General features: G+C 49.2%; 1 protein-coding gene across 24 annotated transcripts in view; it reads right to left on the reverse strand.

Moving 5' to 3' along the window:
* Positions 1 to 19,432, reverse strand: part of FUT8 (fucosyltransferase 8) — a 388,964-nt gene that overhangs the window by 6,987 nt on the left and 362,545 nt on the right. For all 24 annotated transcript variants that reach the window (XM_078608817.1, XM_078608813.1, XM_078608810.1 and 21 more), the window contains 6 exons: positions 18,625 to 18,859; positions 17,969 to 18,083; positions 3,088 to 3,325; positions 2,521 to 2,767; positions 1,434 to 1,610; positions 678 to 828 (listed from right to left, as the gene is read on the reverse strand). In XM_078608817.1, coding sequence (XP_078464943.1) covers positions 678 to 828; positions 1,434 to 1,610; positions 2,521 to 2,767; positions 3,088 to 3,325; positions 17,969 to 18,083; positions 18,625 to 18,859 — 1,163 coding nt within the window. The remainder of the gene's footprint in view (positions 1 to 677; positions 829 to 1,433; positions 1,611 to 2,520; positions 2,768 to 3,087; positions 3,326 to 17,968; positions 18,084 to 18,624; positions 18,860 to 19,432) is intronic.

The following is a 19,432-nucleotide window of genomic DNA, read 5'->3' on the forward strand; positions in this document are numbered from 1 at the left end:
CATTGCTCTTCGACTGCAAGCGGTGCTACCACGGTGGTGTGCATGGAAACCCATGGCAGGTGAAGCCAATTCTTTCACAAGTGGGACAGTTGGCCTCTTATGAACGTGCCATCCGCTGATCGCGTAACCGAGCATCGCCCGTTATTCGCTCTCACGGGAGGTACGAACACTGCATGAAACTACACCGATGCCATCGAATTGGTGACCAGACTGCACACGCAGTTGCAGGGTTTTTGTCAGTTGCTCTTCTCAAACGCCATACAAAAGAAATGTGTCCATGGTGTAATTTACGTGGAGAAATAGTTTTATGAGTTTAGTTTCAGTTTTTTTGTAAAACCAAGTTGAGAAGTCAAGTGGCTATGATGCACAAAGCAATCATCGCCTCTGAACGGGAGACTAATGCCCCACCTTGGAAACGAGGTACCGAATTACCGTGCGTCGCACATGGAAGGCTGCCACTGGGAGTGCCCTTTCAAACGTGTGAGCTGCGATCTACGCATTAATATTGAACTTATTTCGCGCCGTTCGTAGCCAACCGTGTTAACGGGAGGCGCGATTGTGAGTTGCTTGTCGCGTGTGCAGCGCTCTTGAGAGGGACGCTCGGTCAGCAACGAATCGTGTGACGGTCGCGTTCGCACGGGCGAGCCGAGCGCGTGGCCACAGAGCGTCGGGGTCACCTGGGAGGAGAAGGTGCAGACGAGGAAGTCGCTGTGTGCCAGGAAGTGCACGTCCATGATGACTCCGATGAGGGACTGCTCCGAGTAGCGGTTCTGCAGGCCGGCCGAGCGCGAGATGGCGTTATCGCTGATGAACACGTAACTCGGGTACCTGCAGTGGACGCACACAAACACGCGAGTGAGAGGCTTAGGATGTGCAAAGGAATACATTTTTTTAAAATAATTTTTTTAAATAAAAAGCTAAAATATTCTCTCCGGAACAATGCGTGTTAGCACAGCTTGTCCGTGTTGATGCAAAACAAAAAAAGTAAAATTTCTCAAAAAATTAAATAATAAAGCTTCCCCCTCCGTGTTTCCCTGCAGCTCCGCTCCTGCAGTTCCATGATAACCCGCCAACATCCACGGGTTGTGGGTTGCGGTCCGCGAAGCGTTTTCCAACCGACCGCCGTGCGCTGCGGATTACGGGAGGAGTCGCAATCCGCCAATAATCCGCAAATTACGGGGATTCACGGATTAGTGGAGTGTGGATTATTGGAGTTCTGTTAACCTTCATGTTTTACGTGGAGAAAAAATATGCGGGAAGTTGGCGTTTTGTACGCTTGTTTACTTCAGTACATAAATTATCCGCTACAATGCCGACGATGACTTTGTCGCGCGTCGGGAGGGGGCTTCTTCTAGCAGCGGATCAACAACGGACCGCCAACGACGAACGTCATTCACTCAGGGGGTGCGCGCACGCTCGAGGGGGCCACGTACTTGGCTTTGGCCTCGGCGAGCAGACCCGGGTCGTCGGTGGCCAGGTAGACACGCTTCACCTCCACCGGGGCGCTGCGAGCCAGCAGCTCGAAGTGCTCCTCCACGTGGCTCATGTACTCCTCGATGGCGTGGAAGGCCGCCTCCGTGCCCACCTTGTCCGTGCGACGCACGTGAACCCTGCAGACGCGCACAGGCCCGTCAGTGCGCGCCCCCCGGACGCACCGGCTCTCGCTAAGACGCAGCCGCCACCCTAAATTGGGAAGGGTTTTCTGGAAAATCGACTGGCGATTCACCCCCGCCACCCGCCCCCCCCCCCCCCTCAACGGTGTTCACCGACAAACAGAAATGACTCATAAGTAAGGCGCCGGAGCAAAAACGAGGCAGACTGTAGGCCGTCGTGGTGTGGAATCGGTTCCTCTCATCATGCAGTGATTGACAAGTGAGACGGTGGTGAACGCGCGTTTGTTTCAGGCAGCTGGGTCAGACGAAGCTTAATTCACTTTACCTATGGGAACAAACATTTTCGTAAACAATCTTTGTTTTGATTTCCTTTAAAAAAGTCTGACGCCCTCTATTGGATTTCAGTTTTAAATCTGGATCGTAACTCTTAATCCACGCTCTATTGATGACATCGATGCCGTTCACAAACTGCTGTCGTGTCTCACCAAGCGTGGGGGACGTGAGCGGTGCCAACCCGTCGCGTTGTCGTCGTCGTCGTTGGCCACGCACGCTGTGCTACGCCCGCCGTAGCGACATCGGCACGCAACATCTCCCAGACGCACTGTACTAAAGCGCCACCAGGCGCATTTAAACATTCTCTCCGCTCTCAGTTTGTGCTCTGAAGGAACATTTCTTGACATGTCAGCCTACGGTTATTATTCTCTAATGAGACGGCATTAACTGTGCGTATGCATGGTTGAGGTTTTATTATTTTATCGGCTACGGGCTACATTTAAAAAAACTAGTTGGTATATTTTGACCAAACGAATACATTTCAGGAATACAAATACGCGAGGGAAAGTGCGCCTTTTGTGCGCGTTCAAACATCGAGTCGTGTCGTCTGCGTGCGGTGCGGTGCTTTACGCACCCGACAATGGGATGCTCAAAGCCCATCTTCTCCGCGTTCTGTTGAATCTCTTGCTCCAGCTGAGGCTGCGGTCGCACCAAGAACTTGATGAACTGGGAAACCCACCACACGGACGGGTCGCCATGCAGGCGCGAGACGCGCTCCCACAGGTCCTCCGGCACGGCCAGAGGCAGGTACGGGGGCCGGGGGTGGAGGCTGTCCACGATCGGCAGCTCCACGACCTGCACGTCACGGTCATTCGCCTCCCCTGCAAGCGCAGCGACAACACAGGACGCTCAGCGATCCACACGATTACCACTCAGTCGACTGAGTCACCTGAACAGAGATCCACACGATTGCCACTCACTCCACTTCCTCACCTGAATAGCGATCCACACGATTACCACTCACTCCACTGACTCACCTGTACAGCCATCCACACAATCATCTCTCACTTGTCCCGTGTCAAACCCATTCACGGGAAACCCACGCGCGGCGCTGTTACAGCGGTGGCAGCAGCGGCGAGTGCGGCGATTCACGAGCGGTGGCGATGGGTAGCGAAACGCGGCAAGAGACGCCGCCGCTTACCGGACCAGTGGCCCGTGCTCTTCCCAGAGCGGTCCCTGCACGTCTCGCTGACGGGCTGGAAGAACTTCTCGAAGCCCTTGGGACTGTAGCGCCAGCCCCTGGACTCGAGGATCATGGTGCGCTGTGTGCCGTAGGCGATCATGAAGCAGTAGACGACGTGGTGTAGCTGGCAGCCGTAGCCGCAGCCCTTGTTGATATTGCACACCAGCTTGCGCGCCGTGCGGCAGTCTTTCGGGTTCTGCATAGGGGACGGCGGCGACGAAAAGTGGGAAATGTCAGCGACGCACTTTGGGAGACGTTAACATCGTGCTTACGATGACTAAATAATAATAATAATTTTTTAATTGGGTGCAATTGTGAACAATAGCCACGAGATGAGCTAAAGCACGATAATGAACATATATTTGGGCGTCGATTATCTGGCGTGCGATGTTCCGGCTTCCAACATTATCCAGCGATCCCGGGCTGATCCCTTAAAATCGGCATGCTTGATTTCGGTGTCAAATATTATATGCAGTACATTATACACTACATACAACTTAAACAATGAAAATACTGCAGTATATCCATTATGCCATGCAGAGTGTTCGAGATTGGAGTGGTAAGTACGTTACAGTAAATACAGTAACTTTTTACGGTAGGATATTTATTCGTGTCTATTTGTATGTTTATTTATGGCAATTTCATAGAGTAAACTAATTTAAAGCACGAAAGGAACACAACACCTAAAAACATGTCATACAAGAATGTACAAAGATAAACTCTTCTAAATAGTGTTTAGTGATTATCCGACATTGTTGAAAATCCGGTGTCCCCTCCTCCCCCGAAGCCGTCCGATAATTATCGATTAAAATCGATGATCTCCCATGTGTTCATGAGCGCGCTTTAGCTCATCTCACTGGGTAGGATGCTTATACATGTGCGTTTGTTTGTATTACAACCAATCAATCTACATTTTACCTGCCAATAATTCATCCGTACGCCCCCTCAAGGTCGCTAAGATCTGCAGACTCGGCCCGTCTGTGCACACCTCGATCCCGGCTGCGTGCTCCTGGGGCGAGCGGCCAATCGCTCTGTCTGCACCACGGTTGTGGAATTCCCCGAAATGTCTCATCTTAAAACACATTTTATTCATCATAAAGGTCGTACTTCTCAAATTGTATATGTTGTGGATTTACTCTCCAACACACCGGTGGGCTGAAGTAGTAACTAATTGGCGCGTTTTGTTTCCGTGACAAACCTTACTGGCTGTGTCGGGTGGTGGAGGGTTACGACACATTTATACTGACGCGATCTAACCCAAGAACACCTTTATGAATAAAATTGATCGCGAAAGCCTCCTACATGTGAAACTGACATTTTCTTAAGTCAGTTTATTCTATTTATCTTCTCCATCTCTCTTGGCCTTTCCTTATCCTTATTCTTCAAAGGAAACCTTGAGACATTAGTGGAAGGCACCTTACAAATGTAAATTATTATTATCGCCCACAATAAAAGTCGGCATTGGTGCGCATCTCACAACGGAACGGTACGGGGGGGGGCATGGAGCAACAGGGGTGAAAAAAGGAACCCATGACGACCTCAGCGGCTAGCGGCGACTGCGCAGAGTATATTGCAACCGCGCGCAACAGCACAAGAAAAGTAAAGTAGTAAATAAATAAGGTCCCATGATGTAGCTGCTCACACCGAGCTCTCAATGCCCTGATAGTGGCGTTGTCTTTGTGCCGTTCGCCTTTTGGCGTCCTCTGGTCTGACGCTGTTTGAGACTCGGCTCTAAAGAAAGCCATCTCTGGTGTGGACCAATCAGTTTCAAAGACAATGCATCATCATATACTACCAGAGCATGTTTTTTTAGTTTGCATGTTCGCCACAAGTATACATGGTTGTCTAATTTGGTGTTTTAACATCATAACACCTGTTTTATTTCCAGAAAGGGTAAAAAACTAAATCTTATAATCAAATAAATACGATTTTTTTTTTCCCTCAGATGAAAAGTGTCAAGGGTGTCGGCCCAGCCGCTAACGACTCCACGAAAAACATCACGATGAAGTAGTTTTTCTCACTTAAATGTGCAATAGTTCCAGTTTTTGAGAATTAAGACTGAGTTTGACAGCCGTGCAAATGAAAATATTCGGCAACGGAGCATGAGGGAAAGTGCAGCAGTCCATTGTGGACACAAAACAGAGGTCACTTGCAGCAGTTCTGCGACATCTGCTTCTGTAGGCCGCTCTCTAACACAACGCGACACACGACATGATACCAATCGCGCAATCGGAAAGGCAGATGGGAACGGGCAGTTCATATTTAAGCAACAGGTAAAGGCCTTGTTTTTATTAGAAACAATTTCAAACGTTCATTCATATCGCGGTGTCACACTCAAGAGTTATTTTTGGAAATTGTTATTGTTTTGCAAAGTGATGTGAGTTTCTAGCGTGAATTTGTCCATCAGGTGGGAGTGTAGTTACAATTAAATGTTATTTCTGGTCTCTCTTGACAATAAAACGAAGTGATTCCTGCTGCTCAAATGAGCATGGAAGGCGGTGCTCATCCCCTATTTTATGGTGGAAATTCCACATTCCTATGATGGGGGCAAACCCACCAAAAGCACACCCACTGTTGGCTTTCCCGAAAACTGGTACAGTGGTCCCTCGGTTAACGATAAAGATTGGTTCCACGAAAGCCATCGTTCATTGAAATGATCGTTAATCACATGTTAAAGACTCAAATTGTTTCCAGACGATGAGAAGTTGGCCTTTTTCACCCTAAGAGCAAAGTTTATAATATTTAATCACGCAATTTGTATAAATATATGTTCTAAGAACATATGAAAGCATTAATATAAACATGTAAAAATAATTAATAGAGAATAAAAAGCCGCACAGAGCATAAAATAACAACTCTTGCCTGAGGCTAAGAAGATGGACATTGAAAATCTCGCAGCCAGTTGCTCTCAAAACGCTCATAAAAGGGCATCGCTGAATGGCTGAGGTCTGCCGAGTCCACTTAGGAGCGCTCTGATTGGCCGAAATTGGCGGCCACGTGATATCGTAAAACGTTTAGTTAATAGAGACAGTGGGACCCCTATGGGAGGGCCGATCGTTAATCGAAATATCGTTAATCGATGACATTGTAAACCGAGGGAACTGCTGTACTCATTTTATCTCGGCCGGAGGGATGAACTTCCGCAGCAGTAGGATGCACAAACGGTCACATGGTGGACAAGCCGAGCGCTGCTTTGCACCGCTGCTGCTGCTCAGGCAGTCTGGTCCCATACGCGGCGAGGGTCGCACCATCTTCGTATCATTTAAAAGCCGCGCGTCGGCTCGTGCGCTCCCACCCCCAAGCATGTGGGCGTGATTAAGAGGCAGGGCCAAGCAGTTAGTGGTGCGTATAAACCTATATTTAATTCCCGCAGGCGTATTCCTCGTATGAACTTCATTTCAAGGGTCCGATGCCGAATGTCACCTTGGGCTGGGGCCCTGCGAGCTGTTAGCGTGCACAGCGTGCCAACGGCTAAAGGCCCGCGCCCCCCTCTGTGTGGAGGACACAGCGTATGGGATTTCCTCCATAAATACGTTTCATTTCTCTGCCAGTTTGGTGGATTTATTCCGATAACTGACCGTGAAAATGTAAAAAGAAATTTGTACTTAATTTTATTGCAATCAGATTAGGGACACATGCAAATGGTAAAAAATTTGGAGCAAAAACTAATTTTTGTAAGCCCAGGGGATGCGTCATTGTGATTCAGACATTAAAGCATTCTAGAAAACCGAACTACGCTTGGTGATTACAATGATAAAAACATTAATATTCAAAGATGTTTCTCAAGATAAGGAAGCTGAAGCGAGAGTGATGGAGACGTCCCATCCTCGAAGCACCCAGCAGCAATGTCATGACATGGAACACCAAGAGCCCAGAGTTGGTTAATATGTTTAGACAATCACTTTTTGATTCATTTATTTCTAATTACGCAATTGGCGTGATCTCAAGAGACGAAGAAATCTCCGTTAAAACGACTTAAAACTATTTTTTATTGTATCAGGGAAGACCCATTGAGCTGCGTAGCTCTTTGTCAGAAGCGTCCTGGCCACAAATGATAGCTCAACCAAGTGGCTTATCATCACGTGGAAATGTATAGCAGCCAAATTATCTAGATGCGTGTTGATAATAAATGTGGAAGGGGAAAACCGGAGGACCGGGAGAAAAATCCACGCAACCACGGGGAGAGAGAACACGCAGACTCCAAATATAAAGCAGGCGTCAGGGTCGGGATCGAACTCACGCGACCTCCTGCTTACTGGGCGAGGTAGTTAACATCTCTCTTACAGCTGGCAATGCATCAGCCACAAGCAGGTGAACTACTTCCCAAGTCGCTTCCATCGACCTCTTCCTGAACACCGCCGCCGCCAACCTACACGTCCGTAAAAAAAAACATGCCCGTAAAGCTGACAACTGTTAATTCCCCGAGCTGGAATTTATGCGAAGGTAAATGAAAAACCTCAAATTGGTCGTGAAACGTTTTGAGCGTAAAGTCATCGGAGGCTGCGGTCGAGACCAACGGACTCGCTCCGCTTGGGAGCCCGGCTACCTGGAGTCGAACCCAGGTGGTGGCTCGGCAGTGCCAGCTCGGTGCTCCGGATCTCTGGGCCGCCCGGCCACCTTTAGATTTTAGTTTTATGAATCTGATATGGGAGTGTTGAAAAAACACTCACAAAAAGCAATTTAAAAGCCACGTTTGAAAAATGTAGCTGATAATGTGATTAGAAATCATAATGTCCCAGATTTGTGAATATTATTACGAATTATAGCCATGAAATATGATTTAGTCAGAAAATTACAATTTCCAAAAGATGGAATGAGTTTAAATAACTGAGGGAATCACAAGACTAGATGATAATGATCAGGTAACACGTTACTCTGGAGAAGAAAGGTAGTATTGTCTGTCATCAGATGACGATAAGTGGGTTGCCTACAAATTAATTTTCAGTAAGTGCATTTTCAATGTCTCACATCAAACCAAGAATTTTAAAGCAACTACAAAGTCACAGTATGAAGTCCGTACCACAGATTTAGATAATAGACGCATCACAGCGCAAAAAATCAATATGCAGCTGATTAGCAGCAGCAGCACAAATTATCCATCAGCCTTCGCTGCCCAGAGTGCAGCGATTCACCCCCCCTCCACCCGAGGGTCGCCACCTTCCCCCTCCACAGAGCAAACCCAGACACGTCTCTCGGTCAGACCGGGGGTCGATCGCAACGGTGCCCCCCCCACCCGTCTCTTCCGCAATAACGCCCAACCACAAAATACTGCGTACCAGACCACGGCGCAAACTCAATTCCTGCCACCTGAACACAGGTGCTGACTTTCTGGGATGTCCGGGTGAAACCTAGACCTGTTGCTATGGTGATCATTGCACGAGTGCGTCAACAGGCCTAGATTGTGCGCCAAAACGCAATTTGCAAGCGAATTTGTCACGCGAAACTCACAGCTCAGCGTACAACTGTGATTTTTAATGGAAGAGCCCAGATCAAGTTTGCTCACAGGCACCCAAAAGTAGCACGACTTCACCAAGCACGTGCGTGGCCCTCCCCGTCGCAACGGACCCTGGCAGCGGAAGCATCGCGAGGGAAAAGCCGTGACCTTTCTGGGGTTGGCTACGTACGCTGAATGGCATGCAGAGCATGTGCATGGCAGACTGGTTTTTTTTATTAAACGCGGCCGCTGACCAAAGGCCCGAAGCACCAAGCGGCCAGCAACAAACGGCACCATCAAAGCTGTAAACGATGAAGTGTTGACACGTGTCTTGATATGAGCAAGGTTTTACAACAGCCGTAATTTTATTTTTAAGCATTCGCATGAAGACATATTGGTTGAGCAGCTAGGAGGCATTTTTCACCAGCCCAGAGATTAAACGTTTATGGCATCGCGTTAAATGTTTATGGCAGGAAGGGGAATGTTGTTTTACTTCCATCGGACACGTGCACTGTTACAAAGTATGCCGTGCTTCATTGTTTTAACAATGAAACACGGTGCGCAGACCTACAGAGGATATTCAGCAGTCATTCTCGAGTCTTTTCCCAACGTGTCTTCCCTCGTGGTGAGGTATTGCTGCTGTGACGACGCGTTCCGGTATTCAACTCCTCCCAAGCTCGGCACTGGTACCCGCGCTGAATGCCGCTACCCAGAAGAACCCATTTTAAAAACACTGAGAAAGAAGTCAATGAACACTCGGTATCAAGTGACAGGAGTGTTTATCGCAGTCATGTGCCAATCCTATCACACTGCACAAGATGGCCATGCACGGGGCAGCCTTCTTGTCCCCGCCCCCCTCACATTGAGCAGGACCAAGCCACTGGCTTCTAATCCAGAACATGCAAACTCCAAATATACAGGCATCAAGGGTTGGGTTCAAACCCACAAACTCCTGTATACCACGTGAGGTAGCTAACATCTCGCCACTCCAACACCCCTACATACCTGATGGATCGATTACTTCCATTTCCTATCTGGAGGGCCAGATATGTGACGGAGGCATACGCTGTCTGCTTGTTTATTTTGTGACTTGTCTTCTGCACGACGCTGACGATGATCATCATGATTTTATTATACAGCCTTCGTCGAACTCGGACCCATTACTAACAGAGAGGGTCCTTGCCCATCAACACCTGGCACTCCACCAGCATTGGTTCAAGCGAGTAGCCCGACTGCTGATGAGACACCGAATATTGAAACCAGCCCAGAGTTTGTGTTTAACCAACGCCGCTGACATTATGCGCTTCCCAGAAGGCAGCACAACCAGAGGGATGTGTAAAAAAAAAAATCTATTAAATTTTTACGTGGAGAGACGGATATTGGTAGGAGGCGAATTGCCAACTACGTATTTATTTTGTTGCCCATAGCCTCGACAGCGACTGCATGAATCCTCTGCTACAATAATGATTAATTGTTGCGCTGAGATTAGGGTCACAGGAGACAACACATTCTGTGTGAGCCTGGCAAGAGAGACAAAGACGACGTTGTCGCTGCAAGCTACTGGGGTCCAAAAGCTTAACAATGCACCCAGGAGAAGCCGAAGCTACCAGGTGCAGCTCCGTCTCCTCCCACACCGCTCGCGTTCACTTAACCTTCGCACTAAGGGTTGCGTTTTCGATGGTGTAATCATGCGCACGACGCCGTCGTGCTATCCAAGAGGAAAGATTATAAATTGCAAAATGGATTGTGGATTTTTTTGTTTGTTACTAATCCTTTGTCTACAGATGCCAGAATCCGTATCGGCTGCAATAAACGCATCTTTGGCTAAGAAAGAAATCGCAAACAAATACACACCAAGATTAAATACTGTACTTGGATTGCAAGGCATCATGGGGAAACTCGGTAATACCTTCAGTGCCATCTGTGACTGTGCGTGTGCACAGCAGCCTGTGCTTAGCAACCAGCTCAGACGAAGTCAGGCACACCATCTCGTACATCTTTGGAGCTGATGTGGAGGATGTTCACTCACTGAAGTTTAACTTATTCTGTGCCAGCCTAATTTTTTGTCTTCTTTTTCTAGCAGTTCCACGGTGTATAACGGGGATAGCTGTTCGCTACAACAGCCCTCGACGCAAGTTGTGGCAATAGAGGCGACAGGGCTGTTACTCGACTGTTCTACGGTAACTCGCCTATAGCCCGTCCAAGGACGGGTGTATTGCAGTAAATCTGGAACTTGCAAGCGAAAAGCAGAGCGTGACGTCATAGTCTTTGCATCCATTCGTGTGCAATTTGCCAGGCCGCGGTGACACAGACTAATTTCATTTAAAGGTTATAATCCCTTGTTCATCATCACGTCCTTTTTTAACTTCTATGTCTCAATAGCGTCACGGAGATCGCGTGACGTGAGAGTTCTACCTTTGTAGTGAGGGTTATAAGTTGACGCCGAGGAGGGGGGAGGAGGCGAACCCCCCCCCCATGTGGAGTGATGTCACCCGCTCATGATTATTAATGGAGGGGGGGGTCCATTTAGAGGACGTCACCTGTTAATGATTATTAATGAGGGGGGCTGGTCGACGTGGAGTGACGTCACCCGCGTTACACACAGACGTTCTTGGCTCATGACAGTAGTAATGGCTCCTGCACGTGGAGCCAGGGAACGTTCGCCTGGCTGTCCAACTGCTTGCACAATCAGAATGGCCACCGTGAAGGTTGCTGAGGAGATGAGTCTCCGTTTGGGGCCGCCACCTTTTCCACTAAAGACGGAAGCCACACTTACCTCTCAGTCGGCCTGGGGCCGTCATCAAAACTGTGCCGTTCACGACAATGCATTTCCACACAACACCGGCGGTACCAAATCAATTCCTGCCACTCGAACACCGATGCCAATTCCCGGACTATCCGGGTCAGTTCCACAATGCATAACCGGGTCAAAGTCAGACAGGTAGCACCCCTAGGCTCTGTAGAGACACCAGCAAAGCACGCACGGGCACTGGGGATTCCTTCCGCCATGCCTTTCAATACGAGAACACTTTGTCTGTGTGTACTACTGCATTAAAGGTCAATTGGACAATAAGCAAGGACAATCAGAGACTCGTGAATGGCCAATTATAGAACATTCGGTGATGCTCTGATTACTCTGTGTGGTGTATTGTACAGTTTTGCGCCAAACTAGCACCCCGTAGCTAACAGGATCCTTGGCAAAATAACCATTTTGCAGTTTAAATTTAAATACATTATTATTCATAATTAGTTGTTGGATTGGATGGCGCCAGTATAGAGCCAAATGGTGTTGTACATCTTGCAGCTCAGGAGATGCAATAACTTAAACTAAACTATTTACCAGGTCAGGCCAATCGAGGTATTTGAGCTATTTTTCAGAAGCGACCTGGCCACCAATGATTGCTCAACAAAAGTGGCTTATCACGTGGAGATTTACAGCGGCCATTGCCGAGTGCGCTCTTGTGATCGCCTGACGATGCTGGGTATAACTTTCAGCGACAAGGTGCATCGAATTCCCTCGGTGGGGATTGCTTTTCGACATAGCAGTTGGCTGAAAACAAAATACCAATTATATGTTTTGTTCAAACGACGTGTTGTTTGGCCGTGTCGGGTGACAGAGGATGAACATCATCATTCGGCTTTGTATTGAGGCCATTTAATTAGAAAATAATATTATGAATCATCTGGAAGTTCACCAGCATTGAACTTTATAAGTTGGATGCTGCCGATGAGACAATGAATGTTGAAACCCATCCAGGGTGTTGCTTATCATGAACCAATGTTGTTGAAATGATGCACTCCCAGAAGCCCGTGTGGCCGATAGGATGTGCTAAGGGGACTTTTAATTTGTACGAGGAGAGACAGATATGAGGAGGCTTATTGTCTGCTTCTTTATCTTGGTTACGGGAGAATATGCAATTCTTAACATGACCTGCAGATCCCAGAAGATTCTTAGACAATGTTGATCACGTTAAGCCTAACTGTTACCTGTGAATGTGACTATGCTGCCGATAACGAAGCTTCCATGCTGTAGCCTGCGCTGCCAGGCACTGCGTCGTGTCTATGCCCATACATGGAGGGCGCTCTTCACGGTAATCAAACCAATTAATTGAAATCCAGTGGGCTGCAGCAGCATCATTCGCTGTACTCCCATTTAACACGTAGTAGGCTTTTGCAACAAACATTATCCATAAGGTTTTCTTTGAGTTAGATGGCATGAATATAAATGTGTCGATAAACCCGCCACTACCCGACACAGCCAATGAGTAAGGTTTGTCACGTAAACATAACGTGCCAATTGGTTACTACTTCAGCACTCACCGGTTGGGTGTTGGATAGTAAACCCACAACATTTACCATTCGAGTACCATGACGGTCAGCCTCATCAGGCGACAGCCAGAATTGGCAGCCACAATTCTATTGTCACGAAGGCATGGTGGTGGATCATTCTCGTTGAGTCTCCAGAGAGAGACATTGCATGGATCGGTGTTGCCACCCCATACAGCACAGAAATGTTCGCCAGTTCCTTGAGCATTATACAGTTATCGCACCTGCTGATCACAATAAACAAATGAAACAGTGGCCGGGCAGCCACCCACGAGAGATACGAGACGGTATAAAACATGTCCAAAAAACGAATTCCCATGGGACTATCACATGGCCCATCAGAAATATAAAGTTATCTGCCTGTTTGTTTGAACATTTAGCCAGCAGGGATCCACTCAACTGAAAGGTGCCCCGATTATATTTGCGGATCCAAGGCAGGGAATGGCTTAACGCACCTCCGATTTAGCACAGTTGGCGACGTAAGGTGCGAAAGAAGTTCAACATCCAAGACATAAACATACAAAGATTCCCCGTATAGTCTTAACAGACTGTTGGGGCAAATTCTGTTAGCGAGCACCTATGAAGGCCGGAACAGTACACGACGGGGTGGGTGGCCAGCACCTCGCCCGACCGCCTTTGTCTCCCTAGTGTCGATGTTTACACACCGCACAAGGTACTTATTTGAGGCTGAGTCGACCTAGGTGAAGCCCAGGACAAGTTCAGATAATCGTCACTTGTGCTGGCCAAGACCGAGAATCCAACTCGGGTCGCCGGGTTCGTAGAGCAGTGCGCTAACCGCTACGCGACCACACCCCACACACAACAACAACCGCCATTCGCCACTAAGTGGCGGTGACGTCACCACGACGCTTGTGCCAGGCTATGTGCACGTTCAGGCCATGGGAAGTGTCGAACGCCCGCTGGCAGGAGGTCACGGGGCAGACCCAGTTGCCACGGGTCGACTGACTGAGATGACCGAGATGACTGGCTGATGCACCACCTGTGCCCCCTACTGTGCCAACTGGCTGTGCTTTAGCTACCCGGCGCTCCGCTCGTTGTTGTGAGCGTTGCTCCTCCCCCCTCTGTTGTTGTTGGAGGGCGACTGCCTCCAACTGCCCAGTAATGCCGCTCGACTAATTCGGAGTGAGACCTCTGCTGTCAAACCGGAGCCGGTCATCAGCACACTGCCCAGGTATGGGAAACTCTCCACTCTCTCCACAACTGCCCTATCACCAATTGGGAGTTGCGGGAGTGGAGTGTCCGATGGTACAAAATACCCAGGCAAGTGCTTAGTTTTGGTGGGGCTGATGGTAAGGCCCCACCTCTTCGTGGCAAGCTCCAGGTTCAGCAGCAACGCCTCCAACTCCTCCTCTGAGTGAGCAGCAATCACCAAATCATAGGCATACATAACATGGTTGACAACTAGGGAGCCATCCCTTGACCGCACCCAGGCATCAATCAGCCTCCCATTGTATCTGTACCAGATGGAAATTCCTCCGGTACAGCTATTGAACGCTTCACGAACTACGTGGTTGAAATATATGTTAAATAATGTGGGAGGCAGAGGACATTCCTGTCGCACCCCGAAGTGAACAGGGAATGGCTCTGACTCCCGGCCACGTAATTTTACCCGGGCCCTTCACCATCATGAAGGTCCTTAATGATCGTGAGCAGCGGGTCAGGGACTCCGAAAGCACGAAGAACAACCCAGAGCCCAGGCCTACTGATGGTGTCATAGGCCTTAAACAAGTCAATAAAGCAGAGATGTAGGTCTTGTTGGAATTCCCTACACCTCTGCTGTAGCAGATGGACAGAAAATATGGCATCTGTGCAGGACCGCCCTTTCCTGAAACTACATTGGGGCTCCGCAAGCCTCTCCTCAGCGTGTCTGGCAAGGCGATATTGAATAATCCTTGCCAGGACCTTTCCCGGTAACTGAGGAGTGAGATGCCACTGTAGTTCTTACAGACTGTAACACACAAAGACCCCCCGTGTAGCCTTAACAGACTGTAGGGGCAAGTGCTGATAGCGAGCACCTATGAAGGCCGTAACGGTACACGAGGGGGTGGGTGGCCAGTACCATGCCCGACTGCCTTTGTCTCCCTAGTGACGATGTTTACACACTGCATCAGGTACTCATTTGAGGCTGAGACGACCTAGGGGAGGCCCAAGCCCGGTTCAAATAATCATCACTGTTGGTGTTGGCCGTGAGCGGGAATCGAACCCGGGTCGCCAGGTTCATAGCGCAGCGCGCTAACCGCTACTCGACCGCTCCCCACATATCACAGATGTGACGTCACCGCTCACTTGCCGTGCAAAAATATGCATTATTGCGCCCCCCCCCAAAAAAAATACCAAAGTCAATTTTTTACATTTTGCATGGTGTACAGTCTGGAAAGACCCCCCATATGGCAAATTTAAAGTTTGTTGCATGTCGGGAAGTATGCTAAACATTTTGAACAGACACACATATTCACAAATTTCCCTTTTTTATATAGATGTGCAACCTCCAGCGCCTCCTAGAGCACGTGACCTGAAGTGCAAGCACTGGCACGGTGGGAGGGCCCCGTCCCCTCTCCTCGCCCCCTCTCCTCTTCTCGCTCACGTGCAATCCTTCCCATTTGTGTTCGTGGTTTATTTTATTCCCCGACAGCATCAACGCACATTGCCGGTGAGCACAGCGCAACCCTACACGAGCACAGCGCAACCCTACGGGAGTACAGCGCAACCCTACGTGGGTACAACAAATTCGTTGGTTTATAATTATTGACTTAATACCGCTTGAAACATTCTTTAACGTGTTTAACCCTTCGTGAAATTAAATGAAATCTAGCACCCTCAGTCTAAACCAATACCAAAATATACCCTTCGCAGCAAGGAGAGGCCCTGATGAGAGGCACGTGCTCAACTGCGAACACGCCAATTAGGGTTGGGGACAGAATGAGGCACGTAATTATCGCGCACCCGTGATTACACTTCACAACGGCTCCGTGTCGGAGCTCAGTCTTCGTGGGGAGAAAGAGAGCCCCACACGGACGGACGTGATGATTGGTCGTAAACATATGCAATCAGTTCAGCAACGAGGACTGGCCTTGGTTCAGCGGTAATGTCCTTGGAAGGAAATTGGCGTTCATGCGAGCCGACGCGGTGATATGTTACCATGGGAAATATATGCCTCCTGACCACGGACACTGCTCTATGCATTTTAGAAGTGGTCCGAGGCAGGGCAGCATGATTAAAAAACAAATATACCCGCTGATTTTTGTGTCCAGCATCTTGACGTGAGTCACATTTAGGCGCTTTGTAATCCAAATAGTGCCGTAATCTAAACTACTGACACAAGTGGCCAGTGCACTGACAGCATACGGTACAGTACCATAACGGGAGAAGGAACATTCCTTTTGAAGCTGATGCTGGGAATATCGAGCTTATCTCCATATATATAAAAAGGAAATGTGTGATTATGTGCGTCTGTTCAAAATGTTTAGCGTACTTCCCGACATGCAACAAACTTGAAATTTGCCATGTGGGTACTTTCCAGACTGTACACCATGCAAAAATTATAAAACCTTTTTTTTGGGGGGGGAGCTCAATAATGCATATATTTTTTGCATGGCAAGTGAGCTGTGACGTCACATCTGTCATGTGACCCGTGTGCGGAAGCGTAACGGAGTATTCCTGCTGATCGTGAGTAAAGTGAAATACAAATGTGTTGCAGGTCTAAGGCGTTCTGGGCCTCCCCTAGCCTCAAACGAATAACTGGTGTGGTATGTGAACATCGCCACTAGGGGGACAAAGGCGGCCGGGCGTGGTGAATCTAAGTCCCGGGCGAAGCCGGGTAGTAAAGCTCGTTAAAGAATATTTTAGATACGAGTGTGGAGGAGATCAGAGCGCAACGTGAGAGAGCGTGCGGCTCGGGAGACATACAGCACCGTAACGTAATGTCTGGCTGGCGTGGAAGATTAGGCCAAATACCCACTCGAGAGGCCCCCTAGAGGAGGCCTTTCCGCCAGCAGTGACGCGAGCAAAACGTTGCAGCACCTCCACTAATGTTTAAAGAGTAAAAGAATATCAATAATAATAAAAAACAAGCCGTGTGGATTCAGGACAGGAGAGGTGCAGCCCTGTCTTGCAACATCTCCCGTTTGCTTAGATTGGTGGAAACCCCCCAAAGCATGGTTTGAAAGTACGGCAAGTCGTCGCTTCACGCGCGGTGTTCACGCTACAATGCATTTGCACTAAAGCGCAGTTCTTCCATTCGAGAACAAATTATCGCACAATGTAAAACGCGCACCGCTATAGTGTGGAAAGTGCACCGTTATAATGTCAAAAGTGCACCGTTATAATGCGGTTTTCAAGCTGTCGATGACGACCTCGTTTCTGAAGCTGCACAACTGAGCGGTAGAGTGATACAATACGCGGAGTGATACCCTCGCTGCCTCCATGGTGCTGGAGCACAGGCGTGCGTCACCACCTCCCGACCTGCATGTGCCACCACCGCACATGCAGTTCTTTTGAGCTGGCCGAGTGGTTATTTAAATGCAATGCATCTCTGTGCGTTATTAAATCTGTTGTCTGGGCCTGCGCTACGTCTTCTGTTTGCGATGGGTTTTCTCGTAAATTTACAGATTTGAGTTCCAAGTCTCAGCAAATACTATTTGAATATCTTCTTCTTCGTAATATAGTTTGATCTTGGGTCTCTGAACATGAATAAATGACTCTTAGTATATTAAAAAAATGTGAATTGTCACGAAGTAAACAGCACAAACCCTAACACCTCGGGCGCAGTGGTTCCCACCCTGCGGTCTGTCGCTAGATGGATTGTTACATGAGAAGGTCGCGGCTTGCGAAGGTCTTAATCTATCACGGGATTGATCATAGCTGACAACGACGACAATGATGATGAAGCCCAGTGAAAGGTGAGAACGGATGGATTATGTACGCATGTATGTTAGAACTTCTTTCGCGCTGTACGTCGCCAACCGTGCTAATCCGAGGTGCGGATTATAAAAGCCACGCCAGAGATGACCCGATGGCGGAGGGGCTGGCGCAGTGAGTGCGACGCGCGTCTGCACCCGCCTGCAGGAAGTGGAACCTCTGCTGCACCAGGTCGGAGAGGTCCTTGGCCTCCCGGGCCCTCCACTCGGCCGCCCCGTCCGCCTCGCTCAGCTTCAACAGGTCCGTCATGATCGACCTGGGCGCACAAGCACCGACGGGCACGCACGCTGTGAGAACGACGGATAATGCACGAGGGTTGTTTGGATTCCCCCTTCTTTATGTGGGCGGTTGGGGTGGGCGGTTGGGGTGGGCCGTTGGGGTGGGCGGTTGGGGTGGGTGGGTGGGGTGGGCGGGTGGGGTGGGTGGCACAGCGGGTAACACTCGTGCCTCACAATAAGAAGGTCCTGGGTTCGATTCCCGACTCGGGCGCCTTAATGTGTGGAGTTTAAATGTTCTTCCCGTGTTCTGTATTCCTCTACGCTTTCCTCCCACAGCTAAAATCACACATTGTAAACTGGCATTGGCCAAACACAGCAGTAGCAACATCGCCGCTTAATGCAAAAAATTGGCAGGACCCTCCTGAAAAAGAGTCTTGAGACTCAGTGAGACTTTCCCGGCTAAACGAGCAGTATAATAATAAATAATATTTTTTGTAAATTATTTTCAATTAACTCGAGCAACTTTCAGTGAATGCAGCGCGACGACTTTGCAAAGTGGCAGCTGTGGGGGTTGGGGACCTCTGTTGATGACCCATGTCCTGCAGCATCATGGTTATCTTCTCCTTGGGGTGATCGCCGGCGTCGTGCTGCATCTTCTTCAGCTCGCTGCGCACGAAGAACCAGAATTCCTTGATGCCGTTCTCAACCTTCCTCCGCAGCAGCTCGTGGTCCGTCCCGGGGCCGGCGGGGATCCTCGCGGCCGTGGCCACGGCGCTCACGGCGGGGCCGACCTCCGACGCCTGCTTTGCATTTTCTGCCAACGAACAAAGCGTACGTAAATATCATCCAGAAGGGAAAGCAAGTCTTTATAAACTATTTAGCCAGCGGCAGCATCTGCGGCATTAAGATTCATGCTGCCAGCTGCACTTGTTTTGACTCTATGCTTTAATTTCCCAAAGTCAATAGGGAAGTTCACGGTGAAGCGCTTTTCTGTATGTAGTATTGGGGCTTTTTATATCAGCTGCCGAGGATTTACCAGTGGGGCGGAGCTACACAGTAGAGGGTGGAGCTAGAAGACAGGGGGTGGAGCTACAAAACAAGGGGTGGAGCTAGAAGACAGGGGGTAGAGCTACAGGACAGGGGGTGGAGCTACGGGACAGAAGGTGGAGCTACGGGACAGGGGGTGGAGCTACGGGACAAGGGGTGGAGCTAGAAGACAGGGGGTGGAGCTACGGGACAGGGTGGAGCTACGGGACAGGGGGTGGAGCTACGGGACAGGGGGTGGAGCTACGGGACAGGAGGTGGAGCTACAGGACAGGGGGTGGAGCTAGAAGACAGGGGGTGGAGCTACGGGACAGGGGGTGGAGCTACGGGACAGGGGGTGGAG

Source organism: Lampetra planeri, chromosome 30, assembly GCF_965212315.1.
Source record: "Lampetra planeri chromosome 30, kcLamPlan1.2.h2, whole genome shotgun sequence".
Classification (NCBI taxonomy): domain Eukaryota; kingdom Metazoa; phylum Chordata; class Hyperoartia; order Petromyzontiformes; family Petromyzontidae; genus Lampetra; species Lampetra planeri.